The following is a 27,863-nucleotide window of genomic DNA, read 5'->3' as shown; positions in this document are numbered from 1 at the left end:
AGAAACTTTTTATGATCAGTCTTACACATAGCTTAAGCTGATGCTGCCATCTTGCAGAGTTCTAGAATTTTATTGAGGTTCTGCAGTTGGAAGAGGGGGTTCTTTTTTTTTTTTTTTTTGCATTTTCCCTGTAAATGCTTTATTAAGTTTCAAGGTGTACATTATATTTTTCATAAGCACAAGCAACTGTCTACTTTTTTTTAAATGCTAGGCTGTCTGACTGACAGACTTCTGCCTCTGCCACAGCAGCAACCCCAGCAACCTTGATGAGTCCACTTTAAGCCTGTGTACAGATATATGTTGGTGTATTGTGTTTTGTATTTCCTAGTTTACCTTTGATTTGTGTGCTGGATCTCTCCCCTGTATTGTGAGCTTGTACAGTTGTTCAATTTTGTTGTTATATCAAATGGGTCCGATTATGATTTCCTTTGCTTTAGCAAGTTGATTACTTGTGATATTATAATAACGATTTTAGAAATATAAAAAAAGAAAAAACATGAACACTGGGATACTTGGCAAAAAAAAACAACAAAAAAACCACACAACCCACAACCTCCAGCTACATTAAAAAATTCATAAACTAGTCTTACCTGAAAAGGATATTTATTCTGACAAGGAATGAAAGCACCATCATTCTTCACAATTTCCACGCATTTGACCTTTGTAAGATCAACAGATCCCTTTTTGTTTTTCTTCTGTAAAAGAAATAAAAAACTAAGTTAAGACAGAAAAACAAAACTTTCCAAACTAGACTAAGAACAGTCTTCTTTTCAGCTAGTTTCAAGTTTATTTAAAATTTTTTATACCGCTCAATCAGCACATGCTTGACTCCAAGATAATCACCCCAATCAGAAATTGTGTGTTCTCTTGAAAACATCCCTACAATTTTGTGCTCATAGGGCATTAAACAGAAATGTTACTTGAAGGGAGAGGGAAAAACACTTGAAGACAACAACAATCTCTTGAGTCTCTTTTCCTTGAGAAATTATAGGCTAAAAGTAGTACTGAGATCCGTGTAATCACCACTGGAAGGTGAACAATTCAAGATGAAGTTGAGGAGCAGCCTAATGGTTAGTTGCAGTAAGCTAAGAACCTAGGGAACTGGGTTTGCTTCTATTGCAGCTCCTTGTCCCAGGTACAAAAATAAGTACCTGTATATAATATATGTAAACCACTTTGATTGTAACCACAGAAAGGTGGAATATCAAATCCCATCTCCTTTCCAAATATTCAATGTTCGCCAGCAGCCTGCAATGCAGAAGGGAGACTAGAATTAATTCTGCACTGGAGGGAGGAGGCTACAGCAGTTGTTAAGGAAGTGAAGAGAGAGAAGACAAGAGTAAGATACAAGATGAGGATGAAGAGAAGACATATTGAGGATAAAGTTGTAGGGGCAAGATGGAAATAAGCAAGAAAGGGAGAACAAGGCTTGTGAGGGATACTAGGAGAACAGAAGGGGGGGGGGGAAGAATAGAGGAGCTGCTATGGATAGAGGACATTAAAATTAGTTTTAAGGTTGTGTGGTTATTCCTTTGCTATAGTTCCTAATCTACTTTATATAAATACCGTAGTTGCTGAAGTACATTACACATAACATGGTTAATGCACATTTTATCTCAATTTTGATTTTTACAATGGAACCCAATTACTAATAATGTGTTTTAGCCATATTAATACATACAAAACCTAGAATACACCATAACAAATAAAACCCCTTCCTGAATTATGTTGATAGTATTATCTGGTTTTGACTACTGTTGTATGGTGTTCTTGGGAGTACCCGAGTCAGTTTTGTGTGCATTACAGGTGGCCTAGAATTCAATGGTAAGATCTAATCTAATCTTCTATTTGTGAGTCGCACAAACCTATACAACCTCTAGGTGATTGAAGGGTAAACAGGGAAGGAAGGAGGAGAAGAAGGGGGAAGGGGACATAGGAGGAAAGGAGAAAGCACAGTTACTTACCATAACAGGTGTTATCCAGGGACAGCAGGCAGATATTCTTGACTGATGAGTGACAGCACCGACGGAGCCCCGGTACAGACAATTTTAGAGTGATTGCACTTTAAGAACTTAGAAAGTTCTAGTTAGGCCACACCGCGAGTGCCTTCCCGCCCGACGGAGGCGCGCGGTCCCCAGTTAGGATAAGCCAGCTAAGAAGCCAACCCGGGGAGGTGGGTGGGACGCAAGAATATCTGCCTGCTGTCCCTGGATAACACCTGTTACGGTAAGTAACTGTGCTTTATCCCAGGACAAGCAGGCAGCATATTCTTGACTGATGGGTGACCAAGCTAACAAAAAGAGGGATGGAGGGAAGGTTGGCCACTATGAAAATAAATTTTGCAAAACAGATTGGCCGAAGTGTCCATCCCATCTGGAAAATGCATCCAGACAATAATGAGATGTGAAAGTATGAACTGAGGACCAAGTAGCAGCCTTGCAGATTTCCTCAATAGGAGTTGATCTGAGGAAAGCTACAGACACTGCCATAGCTCTAACCTTATGGGCCATGACAGAATCTTCCAGTGTCAGTCCAGTCTGAGCATAACAGAACGATATGCAAGCAGCAAGCCAATTGGATAACGTACGTTTAGAAACAGGATCCAACTTATTAGGATCAAACGAGAGAAAAAGTTGGGGAGATGATCTGCGAGGTTTAGTGCGCTCTAAGTAGTAAGCCAAAGCACGCTTACAGTCCAAAGTATGCAAAGCCTGTTCTCCAGGATGAGAATGAGGTTTCGGGAAGAATACAGGCAGGACAGAGGACTGGTTAAGATGAAAGTCAGAGACAACCTTAGGAAGAAACTTTGGATGTGTAGGCAGAACCACCTTGTCATGGTGAAAGATTGTGAAAGGTGGATCGGCAACTAGTGCATGCAGCTTACTGACCCTCCTGGCAGAGGTGAGAGCAATAAGGAAGACCACTTTCCAAGTGAGAAATCTGAAATGAGCTGTGGCTAGGGGTTCAAAAGGAGGCTTCATTAAGGCGGAAAGAACCACATTAAGATCCCAGACCACAGGAGGGGGCTTGAGAGGTGGTTTCACATTGAAAAGACCCCGCATGAATCTGGAAACCAAAGTATGAGCAGTGAGAGGTTTTCCGTGAACTGGCTCATGAAAAGCAGTAATGGCACTCAGGTGGACTCTGATAGAAGTAGATTTGAGACCAGAGTTAGACAAAGAAAGGAGATAATCCAACACTAGTTTTACTGCTAGCGAAGTTGGATTATGATGATGCAGAAGGCAGCAGGAAGAAAACCGGGTCCATTTCTGATGGTAACATTGAAGAGTAGTCGGTTTCCTGGAAGCATCAAGAATAGAACAAACAGGCTGAGAAAGAAGTGAATGAGCCGAGGTCAGCCCGAGAGATACCAAGCTGTCAGGTGCAGAGACTGCAGGCTGGGATGAAGGAGGGACTGCTGATGCTGAGTGAGCAGAAAAGGAAACAGTGGAAGAAGAATGGGCTCCCTGGAACTGAGTTGAAGCAGAAGAGAGAACCAATGTTGCCTGGGCCACCGTGGAGCGATGAGAATCATGGTGGCGTGTTCCCTCCTGAGTTTGAACAAGGTCCGCAACATGAGAGGCAGAGGAGGAAAAGCATAAAGGAATAGATTGGTCCAATCCAGGAGAAACGCATCCGCTGCCAGACGGTGAGGGGAGTAGAGTCTGGAGCAAAAGTGGGGCAGCTGATGATTGTGAGGAGCTGCAAAAAGGTCCACTTGAGGAGTTCCCCATTGAGCGAAAATGGACTGGAGAGTCATGGGATCGAGAGTCCATTCGTGGGGTTGGAGAATTCTCTTGAGATTGTCTGCTAAGGAATTCTGCTCTCCCTGAATGTAGACAGCCTTTAGGAATAAATGGTGAGCTGTCGCCCAAGACCAAATCTTTTGGCCCTCCTGATACAACAGGCGAGAGCCTGTCCCACCCTGTTTGTTGATGTAGTACATTGCAACTTGATTGTCTGTGCAAAGTAGTAGAATTTGAGGAGAGAGGAGATGCTGGAAAGCCTTGAGGGCATAAAACATTGCTCGGAGTTCCAGGAAATTGATGTGATGTTTCTTTTCCTGGGCAGTCCAAAGACCCTGAGTTTGGAATTCGTTCAAGTGAGCTCCCCAGGCATAGGGGGAGGCGTCTGTGGTGATGACCAGATGATGATGAGGCAGATGGAACAGGAGGCCTCTGGAGAGATTGTAAGATTTCAACCATCATTGTAGAGATTGACGAAGAGATGATGTCACAGATATGTACCGTGATCAAGGATCCGTCGCCTGGGACCACTGGGTAGCTAGGGTCCATTGAGGAGTGCGCAGGTGAAGACGTGCGAAGGGGGTGACATGAACTGTCGAGGCCATGTGACCCAAGAGTATCATCATTTGCTTGGCAGAGATGGAGAGCTGTGGAAGCACCTGCTGACAGAGATGATGAAGAGTCTGAAGGTGGTTGGATGGAAGAAACGCCCTCATGAGGACCGTGTCCAGGATCGCTCCTATGAACTGAAGTCTCTGAGTGGGGATGATATGTGATTTGGGCAGATTGATCTCGAAACCCAGAAGTTGGAGAAAGAGGATGGTCTGGTTGGTGGCATGAAGCACTGCCTGAGAGGAAGGAGCCTTGATTAACCAGTCGTCTAGATAAGGGAAGACCTGAAGATGGTGGGAGCGTAGAAAAGCAGCCACCACGATGAGACACTTTGTGAAGACCCTGGGAGAGGAGGCAAGGCCGAAGGGTAACACCTTGTACTGGTAATGGCAGCGATTGATCATGAAACGGAGATACTGTCTGGAGGCCAGATTGACCGGGATGTGCGTGTAGGCCTCTTTGAGATCGAGGGAACATAGCCAGTTGCCTTGAGTGAGAAGAGGATAAAGTGTGGCCAGAGAAAGCATTTTGAACTTTTCTTTGACCAAGCATTTGTTGAGATCTCGGAGATCTAGAATGGGTCTGTGGTCCCCGGTTTTTTTGGGGACCAGAAAACATCAGGAGTAGAATCCCCTGCCCCTTCTGATCTAGAGGAACTTCTTCTATGGCGTTCAGAAGAAGAAGGGATTGGATCTCTTGAAGGAGAAGAGAGGACTGAGATGTGTTCAAAGCAGACTCTTTTGGAGGACTTGGAATGGAAAGAGTCTGAAAATTAAGAGAGTAGTCGTGGCGAATGATGTTGAGAACCCACTGGTCTGAGGTGATGATCTCCCAACGGCTGAGAAAAAAGGATAGACGACCTCCGATAGGCTGGGGCAGTAGAGAGGATGGAGGAAGACTGGCTATGTCCTGGAGAAGAAAGTCAAAAGGGTTGAGTTGGTTTAGGTGGTACAGGTTATTTTACCACCTGTTGTTGTTGAGCTCTAGGTTGTTGGCGTTGTGGTTGACGTGGACGCCGCGGTTGTTGTTGAGCTGGAGGAAGAGGACGAGCTGAGTAGCAACATTGGTAGGAGGCTTGCTGACGAAAAGAACGAGAAGGTGGAGGCTTCTTCTTGTTCTTTAAGAGTGTGTCCCAGCGAGTCTCATGGGCAGAAAGCTTCTGAGTGGTAGAATCCAAAGAGTCTCCAAACAGCTCGTCCCCCAAACATAGAGCGTTGGCAAGGCGGTCCTGGTGGTTCACGTCAAAGTTCAGAGACTCTAAGCCAAGCTAGACGTCTCATTGCAACCGCCATGGCTGTGGCCCTAGAAGTGAGCTCGAAGGTGTTGTAAATTGAACGCACCATGAACTTACGAAGTTGCAACAGACTAGAAGTGTATTGTTGAAATAAAGGGAGTTTTCGATCAGGAAGATATTTCTGAAAAGAGGAAAGCTGCTGGATAAGATGCTTCAGGTAAAATGAAAAATGAAAGGCATAATTACCTGAGCAGTTAGCTAGCATAGCGTTTTGATAGAGACGCTTGCCAAACTTATCCATAGCTTTGCCCTCTCTGCCAGGAGGGACAGATGCATAGACACTAGCGCTGGTAGACTTTTTCAAGGTGGATTCTACCAGCAATGATTCGTGTGGAAGCTGAGGTTTGTCAAAACCCGGGATGGGAATCACTTTGTATAAGGTGTCTACTTTCCGAGGAGCACCTGGGGAAGTGAGAGGTTGGCGGTGTCGAGAAGAATCAGACACCGGTGTGGGGTCAGTTGTTTGGACCGCATGATGTAGACCTCTCGGCTCAGCAGACAATACCGGCATGGAGGCTGAAGCAGAAGAAGAAACCGGTACCGACAGAGCAGAAGCCGACAATAAAGGCTGCTCCACGGCCGGTACCGGTGGCTCAGACTGGAACGGGACTGGAAAGCTCGGTGCTAAGAGAACAGGAAGGAGCTGTTGCAACTGCTCTTTAAGCTGCATCTGAAGGACGGCCGGAATACGGTCGTCCAAGGAGGGCACCGGTACCGCTTTCTTTTTCTGCGGTACCTGGGGTGCTGCTCGACGCCCAGAGGATGAGGAGGCCGAGGAGGATGCACTCACCTCTATAGGGGCGGAGCGTTTACAAGGGCGCCTCGCGGTCGGCAGGATTGGACTCTCTGCCACAGCGACCGGAGGGCGCTCCAGTGAGGAAGGCTTCTTAGCCGGCTTACCTGAGGGGTGCGACGCCGCCGTGGTGTCGAGCGGTGTCGATGAAGTGGGTGCCGGCTTAGATGTCGTTGACGCCGGTGTGGACGCCGAGGTTTCAGCCATCGTGGTACCGAACAGAAGTTTGGCTTTTAAATACTCAAATCTCTTTATTTTAGGAGATTTTAATATTCACTACGATAACCCTTCACGAACATTTGATTTTTTGTTTTCCTCTATGGTTCAAGATTTAGGTTTAACTCAACACATCTCTCAAGTAACTCATTAGGCTGGACATACTCTTGATCTTATGCTTACTTATTTTTCTGATAATTGGTTAATCTCTTCTTCCACTGTTACATTTGTTCCTTGATTAGATTGTGCCATGATATTTATAACTTTGTCATGTACTATTGCTTTATTAAATCCAGAATTTAATTTGCCATCTTCTGTTATTTCAAAGTGTGACTTTAATGTTTTTGATATTTCAACATTATCACCTTTATTTTCTCAGTTTCCAAAAGATTTTATCTCATTTTCACTTTCATCTCAATCTCAGTTGTGGAATTCATCTCTTGAAAATGAATGTACCTCTAAAGTTCCTATAAAAAAGATCTGCTTAATATTTGAAAGAGACCTTGGTTTTCAAAGGACTGTCGATCAATTAAGAACAGTTTGAGAGCTCTTGAGCGCAAAAGGCATATATCACATTGCGATGTAGATCATTACCGTGCACTCTATAAGGAATATCAAACTTACATAAAATCTGATCATTCTTATTACATAAGCAAAATTAAACGTGCACCAAATAGATCTAAGCAATTGTTTGCCACTTTAAACAATCTTACTACTATTAAACCTACCGCATATCATCTCAAACTTAAAAGCATATGATATTGCAGATTATTTTGTGAATAAAATTTCATCGAAAGACACCTTTCCTACCTCACCTACTTTGGCTAAGCCCTGTGAGGCTGAATGTTCCAGTAAAACTTTCTTTCAGTGGTAAACTATTTCATCATCATGGTTGGCTTTCAATTTACCTTTTTTACTTGCTTTAGAAAAAACTATAAATTCCATGAAAAAAACCTACTTGCCTATTAGATCCAATAACCATCAACTTGGATTCTTGATAATAATAGACATGGTCTATCACCTCTACTTCTTAACATGATTAACAATAGTTTATTGTTAGGTGAAGTCACTTTGAAGTTGAAGAATGCTATTGTCTATCCGATCCTGAAGAATCATTCTTTAGATACATCTCAAGTATCTAGCTTTCATTCAATTTCAAATATTCCGTTTGTATCTAAAGTTTTGGAACGTATTGTTTTTCAGCAGTTTTCTCAACATTCTGAGTTGTCTCATATGATTCATCCTTCTCAATCAGATTTAGGATGTCTAACTCAACTGAGACAATTCTTGTCTCACTTCTATACTGCAACTGATTGTGGAAAAGCAGTATTATTAATTTCATTGGATCTTTCTGCAGCATTTGATTTGGTTAATAATAATAATAACTTTGTTTCTTCTATATCGCCATAGTCGTGAGACTTCTAGGCGGTTCACACTGAAGAGAACTGGACAGTCAGCGAGTTATAATATGTAGAAGTCCGGGATACAGTATATAGAAACTTACAAAAAAGCATATAGACTCTCACAAAAGGTCCGGGATACAGCATATAGAATCTTACAAAGAGCATATAGAGTCTTACAAAAAGGTAGAGAGATACAACATATAGAATCTTACAAAGAGCATATAGAGTCTTACAAAAAGGTAGAGAGATACAGCATATAGAATCTTACAAAAGGAAGTGAAATACAGCAAACAGAATCTTAAAAAGGCAGCAAAATTTAATGTTAGACATTTAAGACTTAAAAGCAAGTGTGGACATATGTAGTGTTAGATGTAGATACTTTTTTAGGTGATGATTTTGTTGAATAAGGTAGTTTTTATGGCTTTTCTAAAAGCATTATATGTTAGTCTTGCTCCATTTATGTAGCTGTCTAACCAGTGTTGTTGTTTGTTAGCTTGGTACATAAGTCATTCCCTGTTAATATCTTGCCTTGAATCTATTGGTATTACAGGAATGATACTTGGTTGGTTTAAATCCTTTCTAAGTGACAGGACTTTTAAAATCTCTTTTGGTGACTCCTGTTCTTCACCTTGTAGTCTCATGTGGCATTCCACAAGGGTCTTCTATATTATCACCCTTGTTGTTTAACATTTTTCCTAAGCCCTCTTGCTTTAAGAATACAGAAGCACCAAATTAAATACTATATCTATGCTGATGATATCTTATTGGTATTTACTCAGGATCCAAAAAAACCTGACTTGAGATCATTGCAAGCATGTTTAGATATGATTGATGAATGGACTTTACAAAACAAATTAATACTAAATCCACAAAAAAAAACAACAACTGGTATATAGATTACTGGTTCTTTGGAATCCCCGGTCGACTATCCTCTTTTCCCATACTGTAGAACTTCAAAAATCTATAAAATATTTAGGAGTCCATTTGGATACGAGTTTGACCTTTCATCCACAACTAGTCTCAGTAGTCAGATCTTGCTTCTACTCTTTGCGTATGATACATTCAATACGATCATTATACAGATACCCCGTGTTGTGAATCTCTCATATATGCATTGGTTACATCAAAACTAGATTCTGTAATACCATGTATAAAAGGACTCCCTCAAGCTTTTATTAAAAAATTGCAGACTGTTCAAAACACTGCGATTAAAGTTATTACAAATGCTCATAGATATGATCATGTGACCCCATTGTTTAAGGAATATCACTGGCTACCAATAAAATTCAGGCTGATGTTTAAAGCATTGACCTTGGCCTTTAAGTATTAAATAGTGGGCAACCTTACTATCTTGCGAAACTTCTTGTCCCATATAAACCTTTGCGATCACTGAGGTCATCAAATTTAAATAGATTGACAGTGCCACCAATTCACCTGGTTAAACCTTAAGTTAACTCAGAATTTGCATTTTTTGCATCAGTACCTTTCTTGTGGAACTCACTTCCTAATGAACTTCGTGGTGAACTTATTTATATTACATTTAGAGCCAAGCTAAAAACTTACTTATTTGGATTGGCATTTCCCTCTTAGTTCATTTTTATTTTATTTTAAGTATGTTTTAATTTATTTTATGATTTAATTTTCAATTAGATATCTCTTAATACAGAGACTAAATAATTTTTTTTTAGATTAATTTTCTTTTTTCTTATCTTTGTATCATGATTTGGCGTTCTTTTCCTTTTTTAATTATGTACAGTGCACTGATATTATAATCGAAGAGCAGTATATAAACACAAATAAACAAACATAAAAAGGGGAATGCTGCATGGAGGTGGTATAGACACAGAGGGGTAATGCCAGACATGGGAAGGTATATGGACACAGAAAGAAGATGGCTAGACATGGGGGAAAATAAGAACACCGAAGGAAAATGCTGGACTTAGGGGGTATAGGGATATAGAGAAGTGATACTGTACACAAGGGGAGGGTGTCGTAGAGTGGTGAGATGAATGGGCACAAGGGAAATACTAGAAAGAGACATACAGGAGACACAAAAAAAGGAGATGTTGAACATGGGGAACAATACATACACAGAGATAGAAGATGGATGGTGAGCAAGGAGAAAGAAGAAATGTCAAAGAGTCAGGAGACTCTGGCAAGCGAGTTAAGAGAGGACAAAAGAAAACAAGAGACCAATATGATTTGAAGAATAAAATGACAAGACAAAAAAATTTAGAAAAAAAATAATTTTCTATTTTGTGACTAGAATATACCAGATTGAACTATGTATTCTACTAGAGCTAGTGTTAGACATAACTGGGGACCGCAAAACCCAGTGCTTCTTTAGCTTTCAGCTGGCTTAGGGCTCTCTCTGCCCAGGGGTCAGTTACCCTAGTTCAGCGGTCTCAAACACGCGGCCCGCAAGCCACATGTGGCTCTCCAAGTTTTATTTGCGGCTCGCGGTCTGGACGCGATCATTTTCTTCGTTTTGGAGCAGCAGCGTGTCTGGCCGGCTCATTCTGTTCAAAGCCGCGGGTTGGCAGCTCCTTGCGCTATCCACGGAAGAGCCGGCCAGACACGCTACTGCTCCAGTGGCGTACCAAGGGGGGGGGGGGAGGCGGTCCACTTTTCTCCCTAGATTGTGGCTGACGGATCGTCTAGAGCAGTGGTGCCAAACCTGCTTCCCTTCCCTTCTCACCGCTGCCATCTGGGAACAGGCCGGCACCGTGTTCTTTGATCTCCCTGCTTCTCTTCCGCCCGACGTCAATTTTGACGTCGAGAGGACGTTCTGGCTAGCCAATCGCTGCCTGGCTGCCCGGAACGTCCTTTCCCACGTCAGAATTGGCCCCGTAGAGAAGAGAAGCAGGGAGATCTCGGCCTGTTTCCGACGCGGCGGCGGCAGCAGCAGCCTATTCCCCAGCGGCGGTGGCATGGGGAGGGCAGGAAGGAAGAAAGAAAGAAGGGGGGACAGGGAGCCAGAAACAAAGCAAAAAATGGGACACAGAATCAGAGAAAGACAGACAGAGAAAGAAAGAAAAAGTTGGGGGAGGGAATGAGGTCTGGAGGAGATAAAGCATATATGAGGCTGAAAGAAGGGAAGAAATATTGGATGCACAGTCAGAAGAATAAAGTGCAACCAGAGACTGATGAAATTACCAAACAATGGTAGGAAAATTATTTTATTTTCAATTTAGTGATTGAAATGTGCCAGTTTTGAGAAAGAAAAGATATTAAACTTTAAATGTGAGTACTGCAGAAAAAATAGAGTACTTGGAGGGCCGCAGAAAAAATAGTTAATGTCTTATTAAAGAAATGACAATTTTGTATGAGGTAAAACTCTTTATAGTTTATATATCTTTCCTTTTAACTGTTAAAGGAAAGTTTATAAGCTATAAAGAGTTTAACCTCATGCAAAATTGTCATTTCTTTAATAAGACATTAACTATTTTTTCTGCGGCCCTCCAAGTACTTACAAATCCAAAATGTGGCCCCGCAAAGGGTTTGAGTTTGAGACCACTGCCCTAGTTGCACTCCTCTAATACTATTCCTGTCATGTGCGACTGAAGTATTCTGTTAGCTTGATTTTTCTATGTAGCAATTTGTAGTAATTTGGCTTGTTCAGTTTTCTCAATACTGGAGAGGTTATTTGTGAAGGGAGGGAAGACAGGGGTTTTGTTGATCCTTGCTCTGTATTGTTTGTGTTTATAAAATGACAATTGTACAGAATATCGTTTCTTTTTAATAAAATAAGTTCAATATAAAATCATAACTATTCAAGGCTTGAATGGATGGGATCAGACAGTTTGCGGGGATGGGGTAGGGACAGGGACAAATTTTTTCCCCACATCATTCTAAAGTGGTTAGGGGGTGGTATCTCCTGCTGTTATTATATTACATTACATTAGTGATTTTTATTCCGCTTTTACCTTGCGGTTCAAAGCGGATTACATAAGAAGAGAACTGGACATTTCCAGGAGGGTACATGACATTGGAGAATACAGATTGAGGGTATAGACTTAACAGAATGAGTGTATAGACATAATAACATTGGAAGATAAATCAGGTTACATTACATTACATAGCAAATTGTCTGTTTCCATAAGTTGGTAGGTAATCGGTTTCGGTAGGATGATATAGGTTCCATGTGGCTTTGTTTTTTTGGGTTTTTTTTTATTGGTTGATTGAGGGTATGGTGCCAGGGAGTGTGCAGAACCTGGTTGGTGTAAGTGGAGAGGAGAGGGAGAATAGGAAGATTGTAATGGTATTGAACAGTAGTGTTTTGATTTCTAGGGGAAGAGGAGAGGGAGATTAGGTAGATTGTATATACTTTTTGAATAGCAGCGTTTTGATTTCTTTACGGAATGCTTTGAAGTCAGATGTCGAGGTTAACAATCTGGTGATGGAGGGTTTGAGTTTTGCTGCATGCGTTGCTATGAGGTTATCATAAAGCTTTTTACGATGAGTGCCATTTTTACGATGAGTGGTGGGTATGAGAATGGTGTCAGTGTTCTTCTTGTTCTGGGTGGAAGGTTACGGTTTAGTCGATCGTTTAGATAGGCAGGTGCTGTACCGTTGATTACTTTGAAGATTAGACAGTATAGTTTGAATTGAATTCTGGCTCGGATCGGTAGCTAATGTGAGTCTAGCAAGGCATTGGTGATGTGGTCAAATTTTCCGAGGGAGTAGATTAGTCTGAGAGCTGTGTTCTGAACGGTCTGTAGCTTTTTGATCATGTTTGTAGGGCATGGTAGATATAGGATATTGCAGTAGTCCACAAGACCTAGTACCAGGGATTGTACAATGATCCTGTAGTGTTCTTTGTCAAAGAATTTCCTTATTTTTCTTAAGTTGCGCATTGTGAAGAATGCTTTTTGGGTAGTTTTGTTGATTTGAGTCTGCATAGTGCAGCATCTGTCTATCAACACTCCCAGGATTTTGAGGGAGGTTTGGATTGGGTATTTGATTGCTTTAATTTCCAGGTCCGTTATGGATGGGTTTTTTCCTGTTTCAAGTATTAAGAATTTGGTTTTGTCCGAGTTTAATTTTAATTTGTGGTTTGTCATCCATTTTTCTACTTCATCCAGTATTGTTTCCAGGTGTCCTGTTGAGGTGTGGTCTTGGGTTTTGAAGGGGAGGAGAATAGTTATGTCGTCTGCGTAGCTGAATGATGTTACATTTAGGTTGTCTAGAGTGGTACCAAGGGAGGAGATGTAGAGATTGAATAGAATGGATGAAAGTGGAGATCCCTGCGGGATTCCGCATGGATTTGACCATGGGTTAGATTTCGTATCATTTATCTTAACTCTGTACATTCTTGTTTTAAGGAATCCTTGGAACCAGTTGTAAACCACCCCTGAGATCCCTATTGCATCAAGTATCTGGAGTAGTATGGTATGATCAACTAGATCGAAGGCGGCGGAAAGATCTAGTTGGATAATTAGGATCCTGTGTCCTTTACTGAGGTATTGTCGGGCTATGTCCAGTAGTGTTGCTAGTAGTGTTTCCGTGCTGTGGTAAGATCTAAATCCTGATTGAGATGAGTGAAGTATATTGTGATCAGCTAGGTAGTTGGTGAGGTATTGAGCCACAAGTCCTTCAATCAGCTTGACATATAATGGGATCGAAGCGATAGGTCTTGTCACAATCCTAGCCCTAAAGCTCGGCTTGTGCCAGGCTGGGGTTTGACTAAAACCAACCCAGCCATCAGAAGGGCTAACCAATGTGACAAGCCTGAGGTAAAGGATAGGGAAAAGGATATATTCCCCTTTAAGTCTCAGGGAGCTCATTTCCAGGGAGTGGAAGACTCTGAAAGTAATAGCCTGGAACAGCCTCAGATCTCTTCCACCTTCCCTGCTGACTCTCAGCTGCAGAGGCTGATTGCAGCTCCTAAGAAAGGTAAGCAAAAGTTACAGGCTGCTCCTCCCCCTCAGAGAACTGGGCGTGCCCGGCTTAATGTATTAGAGGCTGCTCTGAGGAGAAGGCAAGGAGTCTGCCCTGAGCCAGCTCAGGAAGGAGGTGTTCAGGACGGGGCTCCTGACCCTCACTGCTCTACAGATATAGAGATGGTGGGTTTTGACACTGACCCTGTGGCTAACCAGCCAGCAGAAGTAGAACCCATGGATTGCCAGGAAACTGCTTACATTCCTGAAGGTATGTCTATGGAGGACAATTAAGTTACTTGTCTGAAAGTTGTGTTTTGCTCTTCATGCTCAGTATAGCAATTGTTTACACTGCTTCTCAGCAGCTGTGAGCATTTGAATGAAGAAGGATAGTAGTGCTGAACTTTTCTTTCTGTGAATCCTGAAAGAAAAACGTTTTTTTTTTTAATGCTGAATTGAACTGCACTGCTTAAGTTTATATTTTGTGGTTTTTGAATACTGGGGAGTGAGGAAGTAGTTTGGGGAAGAATCCACTTGTCATCCTTGGTAGGGATTGTGGGGCCATTTGTGGCATTCTGTGATAACAGAAATAATTTGTGGATTTGGCTACTCCCTTCCCCCCACCAGCTTCTTTCAAGTTGGCTGGGGCCAAGCCTGCCATAACCTAGGCTTGGACACCACACTGAATAGGAACTGGAAAAGCAGTGGACTTATGTTGGCTGCATCTTTTCAAAGGCAGAACTTGGAAGTTAAGTTGCTTATACTTACCTGCATAAAGGTGAGAGCTGTGGGACACTGTCCTCAGCTCATTTTGTTTTGTTCCAATTTTTCTTTTTACTGTTTTGTATGACAAAGAAGACTGTTGTAGAGTCATTTTCCAATAAACCAAGATTGTGAGTGATTTTGGGAATTAACTCTTTTGAATCCTGTCTCACTTTATTGGACTTGAACACCAGCAGGACTCCCAGCTTTATGGAAGCACGTCGGAGGTGAGCTATCTTGTGCGCTAGCTGGAGCCAATCTGATCCACGGGTGCCGGCTGCGCCACAGTCTATAGTTTGTAGGTGTTTCTATAGGACCTTTTTGGTCTTTCAGTAGGGGTGTGATTATAATCTCTCCAAGATCTTGTGGGAATTGGCCTTCTATGAGAGTGTTTTGTATCCATTGCGTGAGGCTGGTTTTGAATTTAGGGGAGGCATTTGTAAGTAGATACGATGGGCAGTAGTTCAAGTCGCATGAAGTGTGGCTGTATTTTTTGTATAGTCGGTTCAAATCAGGCCATTGTAGAGTTGGGAAGGTGGTCCATGTTCTGTCTGCAGTTATGGCTTCTTTCGTTGTGGGGGTTGTTATTAACTCCTCGAGTGTGGTAGTTGAGTTGTTGAAGGTAGTTCTGATTTTGATGATCTTGTGTTTGAAATGGTCTGCTAGTTGGGAAGCTGTTGGTGTTTGATTGCCTTGAGTGGCAAGGAATGGGTTTGTGTCCGTAAGTTTTTTTACTAAGTTGAAGAGTGTTTTTGTGTCGGAGGTGTTTGTGCCAATTAGTTTAGTGTAGTATGTTTTGCGCTTTTCCTTAAGTTTGATGTTATATAGTTTGATTTGGGTTCTCCAAGCGAATTTGGTTTGGTCATTTCTCTTTTTTCTCCAAGATTTTTCAAGTTGTCTGCAATGCCTTTTTAGTAGGAGGAGTTCGGAATCGAACCACTTGTCTGAGGGTCTGCAGGTTCTGTGTTTGGTTTTTTCTGGGGCTAGCTCGTTCAAGGTTGTTTCACTTAGGGTGTGCCAGTGTTTTACGAAGTCTGTAGGGTCAGTGGGGACCATAGTGTGTCTGAAAGAGCATGGAATTCTGGGTAATAAAACTGGCTTTCATTAAATACAATTATTATGGTTAGGACCATGTAGTTATACTTGTGACCAATAAACATTTTCTCAACACTAAGCATTTAAAATAGTATGGTTTATAGCATGCTTTAGAAAAATAAGCTTAAGAGTTGATTCTTGTTGCTAAATCATTCACAAGCTGACCAAAGCCTCAATGTGCTGCTCAACACATTCACTCTCAAATATGCCTACATTTAAGAAAATAAATAGTGGAAACTTTAAAATTCTTAATGAAAAACTAAGGAAGAATAAAACAGTGTTCCTTCAAACAATTACATATTTCATCACAATAAAAGGAAGGAAATCAAGAGAAATCTAAAGCCTCAGGATCCCAAAGATGTCTAAAGCTGAAAGGCTTTCAAAGAAAGCTCTCCCTGTGGAGAACTATTCATTTAGGAACAGGGACAGTTCCAATGTTTTTTTGAGACAAGAACACACAAAACTGAGAAACAAATAGGAAGTTAGTCACATTTTCAATATAGCAGTCCTGATGCAATTTCCTCCTCGTTGCTTCATGATGATATCCATACTCAGTTTACTTTCTGTAACTTACTGACTGTGGTGATTTCATATCAGCTAAGTTGTTTCAACAGTCCAAGAACCCTAACAATAAGAAAGTGGCAAAAGTGGCATTGTGAGACTCAAAGGTAAAAGGGAGAAATTTGTAGATGATGATAAAAGCTGAACTGCTTAACAAATATTTATGTTATGTGTTCATAGCTGAAGTGCTGGGAGCGGGACCATAGAGCAAACAGGGATGGAGATGTGATACACCCTGATCAATTTTCAAAGGATTGTGTTCGTGAGGAACTAGCTAAATTAAAGTTAGACAAAGTGAAGAAGCTAGATAGTGTACATCCAAAGGTACCAAAAGAACTTAGGGAAGTTCTGGCGACTCCACTAGCTGACTTTGCAATGCTTCTCTAGAGTCGGAAGAGGTACTGGAGGATTGCAGAAAAGCAGAAGTAGTCCCTCTCCACAAAAGTGGAAGTAAGGAAGAAGTATGGGGAGAGTATAGTGCAGTGGTTAAAAGCTAAAGCCTCAGCACCCTGAGGTTATGGGTTCAAACTCATGCTATTCCTTGTGACCCTGGGCAAGTCACGTAATCCCCTATTGTCCCAAGTATATTAAATAGATTGTGGGCCCACCAGGACAGACAGAGAAAAATGCTTGAGTACCTGAATAAGTTCATGTAAAACCGTTCTGAGCTCCCCTAGGAGAACAGTATAGAAAATTGAATAAGTAAATAAACTACAGGACAGTAAATCTGACTTCTGTGGTAGTAAATTAATAGAAAAGCTTTAAAAACAGAATAGTGATGTTAAGAACATAAGAACTGCCACTGCTGGGTCAGACCAGTGGTCCATCGTGCCCAGCAGTCCGCTCACGCGGCGGCCCCCAGATCAAAGACCAGTGCTCTAAATGACTCCAGCCTTACCTGCGTACGTTCCAGTTTAGCAGGAACCTGTCCAACTCCGCCTTGAATCCCTGGAGGGCGTTCACCCCACAACAGACTCTGGAAGAGCGCTCCAGTCTTCCACCACTCTCCGGGTGAAGAAGAACCTCCCCACATCTGTATGGAATCCATCCCCCTTCAACCCCAGAGAGTGCCCTCTCGTTCTCCCCCAATCCATCTTCATCCAGTGGATTACAGAACCCAAAGCAACATGGATTCACTAGAGGTGGTCTTGTCAGACAAATATGATCAATTTCTTTGACTGGGTGATCAGAGATTTGAATACAATGTGCTAGATGTGTGTATTTAGATTTTAGTAAAGCATTTGACAGTGTTCCACACAGATGTCTAATAAATAAACTGAGTGCCCTCTGGATGGGCCTCAAAGTGACAGACTGGGTCAAGAGCTGGTTGAGTTGAAGACGACAGAAGGTAGTGGTCAATGGAGATTGCTCTGAGGAAAAGGATGTTACCAGTGAAGTGCCTCAAGGTTCGGTTCTTGGGCCTATTCTTAACAATTTTGTAAGTGATATTGATAAAGGGTAGTCAGGTAAGATTTGCCTCTTTGCAGGTGATAACTAAAATCTGCAATAGAACAGACACCCCTGATGGTGTGAGCAACATGAGGAAAGATGTGAAACTTGAAGAACGGTCTGAAATTTAAAGCTAAGATTTAATGCTAAGAAATTCAAGGTCAAGCATTTGGGCTGCAAAAAACCCAAGGAACAGTACAGTTTTGGAGGTGAAAAACTTTTGTGCATAAAAGAGGAGCAAGACTTGGATGTGATAGTATGTGATGATCTTAAGGTTGAAAAGGTGACGGTGAAAGTTAGAAGAATGCTAGGGTGCATAGGGAGAGATATGGCCAGTAAGATAAAGGAGATATCGATACCACTGTATAAGACTCTGGTGAGACCTCATTTAGAATATTGAATACAATTCTGGAGACCACACATTCAGAAAGATATAAACAGGATAGAGTCGGTCCAGAGGAAACATAGAAACATAGAAAGATGACGGCAGATAAGGGCTACAGCCCATCAAGTCTGCCCATACCATTGATCCCCTTTTAAGTCTACTGGCCCCCTTAACTCTACTGACCTGCTCTATTAAGTCTATATCCTAGCGACTCTATTTATTGGTATGACTCCCGCAGTGATCCCACATAGGTATCCCATTTGTTCTTGAAGTCTGGGATACTGAGGGCCTCGATCACCTGTACTGGAAGCTTGTTCCAATGCTCTATCACTCGTTCCGTGAAGAAGTACTTCCTGATGTCTCCACGAAACTTCCCTCCCCTGAGTTTGAGCGGATGTCCTCTTGTGTTCGAGGGTCCTTTGAGAAGAAAGATATCATCTTCCACCTCGACCCGTCCCGTGATGTACTTAAATGTCTCAATCATGTCTCCCCTCTCCCTACGCTCCTCGAGAGTATAGAGCTGCAATTTGTTCAGTCTCTCTTCGTACGAGAGACCCTTTAGCCCCGAGACCATCCTGGTGGCCATCCGCTGAACCGACTCAATTCTGAGCACATCTTTACGGTAATGTGGCCTCCAAAATTGCACACAGTATTCTAGATGAGGTCTCACCATGGCTCTGTATAATGGCATCATGACCTCAGGCTTACTGTTGACGAAACTTCTCTTGATGCAACCCATCATCTGCCGTGCCTTAGATGAAGCCTTCTCCACTTGAGTAGCAGTCTTCATGTCTGCACTGATGATCACTCCCAAGTCTCGTTCTGCTGTAGTCTTGGTCAAAGTTTCTCCATTCAAGGTGTAAGTTCTGCATGGATTTCCATTTCCAAGATGCATGACCTTACATTTCTTGGCGTTGAAACCCAGCTGCCAGACAGAGGACCAACTTTCTAAAGTACGGAGGTCCTGTTCCATAGTATTCTGCAGATTGTAGCCGTTTATGATATTGCATAGTTTGGCATCATCAGCGAATAAGGTTACCTTACCTTGAAGCCCTTGAGTCAAGTCCCTAATGAATATGTTGCAGAGGAGTGGACCCAGGACTGCGCCCTGCGGCACTCCGCTGGTCACTTCCGATGTTTTGGAGAGGGTACCGTTAACCATCACCCTCTGAAGTCTGCCACTTAGCCAATCTTTAACCCATGCAGTTAGTGTTACTCCTAACCCCATCGATTCCATCTTGTTCAGCAGGCTGCGGTGTGGGACGCTGTCAAAAGCCTTGCTGAAGTCAAGGTATACGACGTCTAAGGACTCTCCTGAGTCCAGCCTTCTTGTTACCCAGTCAAAGAAGCTAATAAGATTGGACTGGCAGGACCTACCCTTGGTGAATCCATGTTGACTGGGGTCCCGGAGATTCCCCTCATTCAAGACCGTATCTAATCTATGCTTAATTAGTGTTTCCATGAGTTTACACGCTATTGAAGCGAGACTCACCAGTCTATAGTTCGCAGCCTCAGCCTTGCAACCCTTTTTATGCAGAGGAATGACGTTGGCTGTTTTCCAGTTCAACGGAACTTTCCCCGTGCTTAGTGAGAGATTGAAGAGCACGGCCAACGGTTCCGCCAGAACATCTCTCAATTCTCTAAGCACTCTTGGGTGTAAATTGTCCGGTCCCATGGCCTTGTTCTCCTTGAGCCTTGTCAGCTCGCTGTAGACGTCTTCAGGTGTGAACTCAAAATTCTGAAATGGGTCTTCCGCAATTTGTTTTGCCTTCAACTGTGGTCCGTGTCCCGGTGCCTCACAGGTGAAGACTGAGCAGAAATATTCATTTAGTATTTCGGCTTTTTCAGAATCCGCCACCGCGTAGTTTCCGTCCGGTCTTCTAAGGCGTACTATGCCATCTGTGTTCCTTTTCCTATCACTAATATACCTGAAGAAAGATTTGTCTCCTTTTTTAATGTTTTTTGCCAAAGTTTCTTCCACTCGAAGTTTGGCCTCCCTAACTGCTGTTTTGACCACTGCGGACCTGGTCTTATATTCTACTTTAGTTTCTCTTCTCTGCGTACGTTTGTAGGAAAGAAATGCTGTTTTCTTCTCCTTAATGAGGTGCGAGATCTCTTCAGTGAACCATTGGGGTTTATTGTTTCTTTGCCGTTTGTCTACCAATTTTATGTAGCGATTAGTAGCTTCGTGTATGGATGATATCAGGTACGACCACATAGCTTCCACATTACCGGTCTCTGCTTGGTCCTGCAGCGTCTGATGGACGAAATCTCCCATGCGTGTGAAGTCGGTGCACCGGAAGTTAAGTACCTTTGTTTTTGTGATTGATTTAGGGAATCCTTTCCTAAGGTTGAACCATACCATGTTATGGTCGCTGGAGGCTAGCGTATCTCCTACCAAGATCTCTGAGACGCTTTCCCCGTTGGTGAGTACCAGGTCAAGGATCACCTGGGCCCTAGTGGGCTCCGTTACCATCTGTTTTAGTTGTGCACCGTTTATGGAGGCCAAAAGCCTCTTGCTGCTACTGGTGGTTGCTGAAAATGTGTTCCAGTCTGCATCAGGCATGTTGAAGTCCCCAAGCAGTACAGTGTCGCCCCGTAGAGTGATATTCTCTATGTCCTCGATTAATTCCCGTGTCCATGTCTTCCATTTGTCTTGGGGGTCTGTATACCACACCAAGATACAGGCATTTATTGCCACCTCTTGCCAGGTTAACCCAGAGGGACTCCCCGGTGTATTTGACATCTGTGATCCTGGTGGTTTTGATGTCTTCTTTAATGTATAGTGCTACCCCACCACCTAACCTACCCTCTCTGTCATGACGAAGTAGATTGTACCCCGGTATAGTCATATCCCATCCATGTGAGTCCGTAAACCATGTTTCGGTTATTGCCACCACGTCTAGGTTGGCATCCCTTATTTCAGTTTCCAGCTCTAGAATTTTATTGCCTAAACTGTGAGCATTAATATACATGGCCCTCCACACATTGTGTTTGCTAGGTCGCTGTAAGGCATTTTCCACCTGAGTCTGTGTGGCTCCTAGAGAACTGTTTGCTATGTGTGCCCTTACCTTGGAAGCAGAGTGTCGACTCGTCCCATCTGGATAGTTCCTTTCCGCACCAGTACATGAGTAGGTACCCTCCCCCAACTTACCTAGTTTAAAGCCCTACGAAGCAGGCGGGCTAGTCGGTGTCCGAAGATGTTCTTACCTCTGCTGGTCAAGTGGAGTCCGTCTGGTCCCAGAAGTCCTTGTAACGCCTCTCCATGATTCAGGAATCCAAAGTTCATATCCCGACACCATCCTTGTAGCCATTCGTAGACTACTAATATGATCAGTGGTCTTCATCATAAGATGTATGGAGACAGACTTAAAGGATCTCAATATGTATACTTTGGAGGAAATGTAGGAGAGTGGAGATATGATAAAGATGTTTAAATCAAAAATCTAGAAACAAATGTTACTCACCAAGTGGTGGAAGTGCCCTCAGAAAACCATTTACTTAAAAGTGGAGGAAAGGCCTCAATAATCAATAATATGCAGACGGCAACCCAATGAGTTTTTAAGCCATTCTTATTCTGTATCACAGGCAAAAAACTCCACTCATTTCAAAATTTTATTTAATGGAAGCCGGTTTTTGAAAATAACATTTTGAAATGAGTGGAGTTTTTTGCCTGTGATACAGAATAAGAATGGCTTAAAAACTCATTGGGTTGCCGCCTGCATATTATTGATAGTTGAGGCCTTTCCTCCACTTTTGAGTAAATGGTTTTCTGAGGGCACTTCCACCACTTGGCGAATAACATTTGTTTCTAGATTTTTGAATTATATTTTGTTATTATTGTTTTTGTTCTTAAAAGATGTTTAAATACCTATGTGGCATAAAGGCGCATGAAGCTAGTCTCTTTCATTTGAAAGGACATTCCAGAATGAGAGGGCATAGGATTGACTACTGCAGTTCTTTGTACCAAGGCATAACACAGAAAGAAATATGTTTACTTCAAATCTTGCAGAACACAGCAGTAAAACTTATTTACAAAGCAAAAAAAATCTGACCATGTTATCCCCCTCCTCCGCAAGGCCCATTGGTCGCTATTAAACATCGCATAACCTACAAAATACTTCTCCTTATAAAACCAAACACACAAATATACCAACTTTCATCAATAAATATCAGATCTCTTACATTTCCTCTAGAATGCTATGATCCAACAATCAGAATTTATTAGTAATCCCATCCATCCACGAGATAATTCTATGACACAGCCTGTAAGGCAATTTTTTTTTTTGTTACCACACCTTCTCTTTGGAACGCTTTACTCCTAGACATTAGATTAGAATCCTCTTTGGAAAAATTCAGATCCAAGATAAAAACTTTCTCTTTAAAGACGCTTTCAACACTTGAGGTAAGATTCCTCCTGCAGAAATTGATAAACGCTCCAGCAGACACGGACAAATGCTTCTTAAAAAGTGATCCTCATCCTAATGTATTTTCCCTTACCCATTTCCCACCCTTCTTCTGTTATTTTTAATACCTCAAAGCAATTTTATTTCCCTTTGCCCCTTTCCCATTGGTCAATATCAGTGTATTTTGGTTCGTAAACCCCAGCTATATTATTTTACTGTACTTAATACTGTTTTTATTTCTTTTTTAATTGTATTTTACTATAAAACTTATTGTAAACCATTTAGTTACTGTATGATAGATGGTATATCAAGTAACTAATAAATTTTGAAAACTTGGAAATTAAGAGGTGATAGGCTCAGGATTAATTTGAAGAAATACTTTACAGAAAGGGTGGTAGATGCTTGGAATAATCTCCCAGTTGAGGTGGTGGAGACAGACTGTCTGAATTCAAGAAAGTAGGGTACATGCATATGGGATCTCTGAGGAAGAGGCGGCGGCAGTGGATGCTGCCGATGGGCAGACTGGATGACTGGATGGACAATTTGGCCTTTATCTGCCATCATGTTTCTCTGTTTCTAGTACTTTTTTTAATCCAAATAACTGAGTAGTAACTACACTGTACAACTATTACTGGGAGTATCTTTTACAAGTAGCTCAGGATAGTAAACCACTCTGTTGGCAGTTTTGAATAATCTAACACCATACTTTCAAAGACTAATATAAATATTAGTTCATCCAAAAGAAAATAGTTTGAAATAGAGAGTAGGCCCAATATTCAAAGGCTTTGAGAATTTGAGAGTTATACCCCTAAACTACAACTACTACTATTAATTATTTCTATAGCGCTACCAGACGTATATAGTGCTGCACGGAGTCACAAAGAAGAAAACAGTCCCTGCTCGAAAGAGCTTACAATCTAAACAGCCAGGACAGACAAACAGGATGTCAGGAATAAGGTTATACACAATCCTTAATCACAGGATACCTTGCTAAATATTAATTTTTGGGAAGTACTCAGACCCGCAACCAATTGAATTCAGTGTAAAAATCAAACCGAAGTTGCCACTGGGACCATCATTGCCTTCACTGCCCCTACCGCCACAGCAAATTGGCTCTTAATTATCAACTAAAAAGTAACTTATCTGTTGATCCTTGGCAGTCAGCTGGTCCTCTTATTCAAGCGGCAATTACAGTCGTGCACATGCTTGTACTCTTTAAAAAAAAAACAACTCCTGATAGACGATCCAAGATGGCCGCACGAGGAGTTGTTTGAGCTTCACTCTCCCTGAAGCTCCTTAAAATATCTTTGTCTACTGCAACTATTTACCGTACCTGTTATAATGCCGAAGAGGAGGGGACGCAGCGCTGCTGGAGCCTCGCAGCGCTCCAGAACGGCCGTCTTCGGAAACATCGAGGAACTGATGAGGAGAATGCAGGGCACGCCGACAACTTCGGGGAGTTCCCCGCGGGAGACGCATGGTGGAGGCGCATCTGTGTCGCTCTCCATGGGGCCGGAGACATCGTTGAGCCCCGAAGTAAGGGCACCTCCCCCACGCCCTCAGTCAACCAGTTCCCCGCGAGAGGAGGTACTTCCTGAGGTCGGAGTTCACCTCCTCCCGGAGGCTAAGGAGAACAACGGGGGAACTGTGTGGCAGGACTCCCTGCCGGTGCAGAGGAGTCTGAGCGAGGAGACTGAGGAGGAAGCAGTGGGGGATGAGAGAATTCGACAGACTGCCGTAGGAGACACGCTGCCAGAGGGTGAGCTAACCAAATTAAAATTACAACCTTTACAACCTTTTCAAATTGAGAAGCCCCGAGAGGTTACATTAGATTCTCTGTGGGATCTTGTGGCCAATTTGGCAAGATCTATAAATCCACAATTACAACAATTAGAAAAGAAACTTAATAACCATGAAATTGAGATAAAAAATTTAAAGACTGGACTTGAGGACTCAAAAACTTCAGTACAGAATGTCTGTCAAGAATTAAAAGTCTCCCAACAAATTACTGAGACATTAATTAAAGACAATACTAACCTAAGAAGGAAGATGGAGGCAATGGAAAATTTCTCTCGTAATAATAATCTCAGACTGATAAATTTCCCTAGGGCTTCTATGATAGCCCCAAGGGAAATGTTGAAACGTTATATGACGGAAGTATTGGAACTTTCTGAAGAGTCGTTACCACCATTTACGCAGGTCTATTACCTTCCAAATAAAACTCAAGACCAACAACAACAGAAAATGGGACCTGACTTAATGAACATATCTAATATTTTGGAAATGTCTGATAGAGAATTGGTGACCCCTGCCACTTTACTTTTGACAGTAGCTCTCGCACCAGATAAAAACTGGTTGCTGAGACTCTTCTTTAAAAATAAACACAAAAAATTTTTAGGTTGTAAAATTCAGATGTTCCCAGATTTGGCTAGGGATACACAGAGAAGGAGACGAGAATTTTTGTTAAGGAAACCTGGTGTTATATCTCTGGGGGCGACCTTTTACTTGCGACATCCATGTAAATGTGTTATTAATTATCATTCTCATAAATATGTTTTCTTTGAGCCATCTCAACTGACAACCTTTCTCTCAACTGCATCTCTGGAGAAAGAAAGTGCTTAGTTTAAGAAAGGGTGCTTTAATCTCATTCAACTAGTTATTGCTTGGTTTAAATATAATTACTTTGATTCGCCTATTACCCCTCTTGGATCTGATTGAGGACTTGAGTAGAAATTTATGCTTATATTTGATATTCTTTTATATATCTTTTCAATTGTATTAATTTCATGCTGAATTTCCTTTCTGTACAAGTTTTATGCTTGATTATATTGAAAAATTCAATAAATATTAAATATTAAAAAAAAAAAAAACAACTCCTAAAGCCGGTTGTAAAGTTGGCCTCCCATCTCAGATTTATCAGAAAGTTAATAACTGAAACTCCCTAGAGATGATTATATGGATACAGTTATTTCATGGATACTGGCTTCTTTGACAATTTTACTAGGGCTACGTGCCTAAATTTCACTCAAAATTTCACTTCAAAATTTAGGAGCATAAAGAGTGGGTGGCAACATATAAGATGGGGGAAAAATGGTTAGGAGGTAAGTAACCAATTTTAGCACTGGGCCAAATATTAGTCTCACAAATCTAGGTAGTGCTAAATATATAAACATAGGGGTTTATATTCAAAGTGATTTAAACAGCCAGAAATGGCCATTTTAAATCACTTGTTTAGGGCTAACCAGGTGTATTCAGCAGGACTTAACCATAGCTGCTAAAAATGTCTAGTTAGCACCTAAGCCAAAAACAGATATCATGTGAGCGTCCTGGGAGTGGAGTCAGCACTTAGGCAGCTAAGTGTAAATATTCAGCCCTTAACCAGCTAAGATACCAGCATAAATGTATCATATATAACAGTCCTATTTTTATGTAGTTCATCGAAGCAGGTTACATGCTGAATATCACACTTAATTGACTATGTTTTAGCCACCTGCATATGCCCAAATATTCAATGCTAGCGCATGGAATGGCCCAGCACTGAATATTTGGGAATAAAGCTGGCGGCAGTTAGCAAAACATTGACTGCTTCTGGCCGAATACCGATCTCATAACTTTTAAGCTCCTAAATTAAGATTACTTTTCAACTAAGAAGTTATGTTCCTAAATTTAGGGCTCCTTTTACTAAGGCGCGTTAGGGCCTTAACGCGTTGAATAGCGCATTCTAGCCGCTACCGCCTCCTTTTGAGCAGACGGTAGATTTTTGACTAGCGCGCACTATTCCTGTAAGTGCGCTAAAACGCTTAGCGCACCTTCGTAAAAAGAGCCCTTAGTTGGAAATATGACACAAATTTCTGAGCTCCTAAATTAGCCTCCTAATTTTCTGAATATCAGGCCCTGTATTTTTACAAAAGAAATATTTTAAAGATGCACACTTTCAAGACTAAAAATGTCCCCTCATTTGGCAAAAGAATGAGTGCTCTGCAAATGGAATTCCAGCAGTCTCAATATTACATTTTGCATCTCTAAATGTTTCAGAAATGTCTCTATTCAACTTCTTTTGTTTTTATTTCAAAATAAACTGTTTTTGACAAGCTAAGACAGCACTTCTTTCTTACACACAGAATATTATTTTTAAAAATGTGTGTCACACTTAAATTTGTTTTCTTTCATTACTGCAGTTAAATCATTAACGGAGGTCAGACAGGGAAGTTAAGCAAGAGTTGCAAAAGAAGACTTGCTTTTTCTCACCTGCTAAATTCTTTTAGTATGTTACAAGCTTACACTTGTAAGGTAAAAATTGCCATCTGCATGCTTGGCAGCTAAATACCAATCTTTTAACAATGTCACCTGCTGCTCTTCACCCCTCAGCCCAGTGATCCCCTAGCCCAGGGGTAGGTAATTCTGGTCCTCGAGAGCCGGAGCCAGGTCAGGTTTTCAGGATATCCACAATAAATATGCACGAGACAGATTTGCATCTCAAGGAGGCAGTGCATGCAAATCCATCTCATACATATTCATTGTTGATATCCTGAAAACCTGACCTGGCTCTGGCTCTCGAGGACCGGAATTGCCTACCCCTGCCCTAACCAAACTAAAGAAAGATTAGGTTCTTACCTCGGTAATCTTCTTTCTTGTAGATGTGTCTAGTGGTCCTGAACACTAAGGTCTTGTATCCCAACCAGCAAGTTGCTTGCAGAAAACTGTCAATCATGTTTTCCAGCTCCACCTCCTTCCCAGGGAGCTGCTCCTACCCCCTCAGTTTTTACAAAAAAAGTAGTATTGTCAGAGAAGAGTCTTCTGCAAGTGCACTAGAGCCAGCCGAATGATCTGAACTCCAACCATATAATCAACCATTTCCACTGAAAGGGTGTCCAATACCCCGAATGGGATGTCGATTGTAGTGGGCTCCCCAGCACTGAAAGCTGTCATCTGTCATCACCATGACTCAGGAGGCAATCCGCCCTTGCATAGGGATTGCGGGAGAAGCCACCAATCATGCTAGCCCAAGCCTCCAGAGTCCATGGAAGACTAGAATATAATGCATCCTTGTGCGAAGCCCAGCAAGAGAGTAAGACATACTGGAGAGGATGCATGTGCACTCTCGCCCAAGGAACCACATCCAACATGGCAGCCACGGATCCCAGGACCTGAAATTAGTCCCACGCTGAAGGAGATGGTTGACCAGAAGGGAATAAATCTGGGAATACAGTTTATGTCTGCGTGCCCCTGGAAGATAGACACAGCCCGCGGCCGTGTCGAAGA

General features: G+C 42.0%; 1 protein-coding gene across 4 annotated transcripts in view; it reads right to left on the bottom strand.

The window, feature by feature from the left end:
- The window catches only part of TEC (tec protein tyrosine kinase), a 223,842-nt gene that overhangs the window by 146,913 nt on the left and 49,066 nt on the right, over positions 1 to 27,863 (bottom strand). For all 4 annotated transcript variants that reach the window (XM_033945988.1, XM_033945979.1, XM_033945998.1 and 1 more), the window contains one exon: positions 591 to 695. In XM_033945988.1, the coding sequence (XP_033801879.1) occupies positions 591 to 695 (105 nt within the window). The remainder of the gene's footprint in view (positions 1 to 590; positions 696 to 27,863) is intronic.

Source organism: Geotrypetes seraphini, chromosome 1, assembly GCF_902459505.1.
Source record: "Geotrypetes seraphini chromosome 1, aGeoSer1.1, whole genome shotgun sequence".
Lineage (NCBI taxonomy): Eukaryota > Metazoa > Chordata > Amphibia > Gymnophiona > Dermophiidae > Geotrypetes > Geotrypetes seraphini.
Note: the sequence above shows the minus strand (reverse complement) of the source record. Positions and strands in the feature narration are given on the sequence as shown.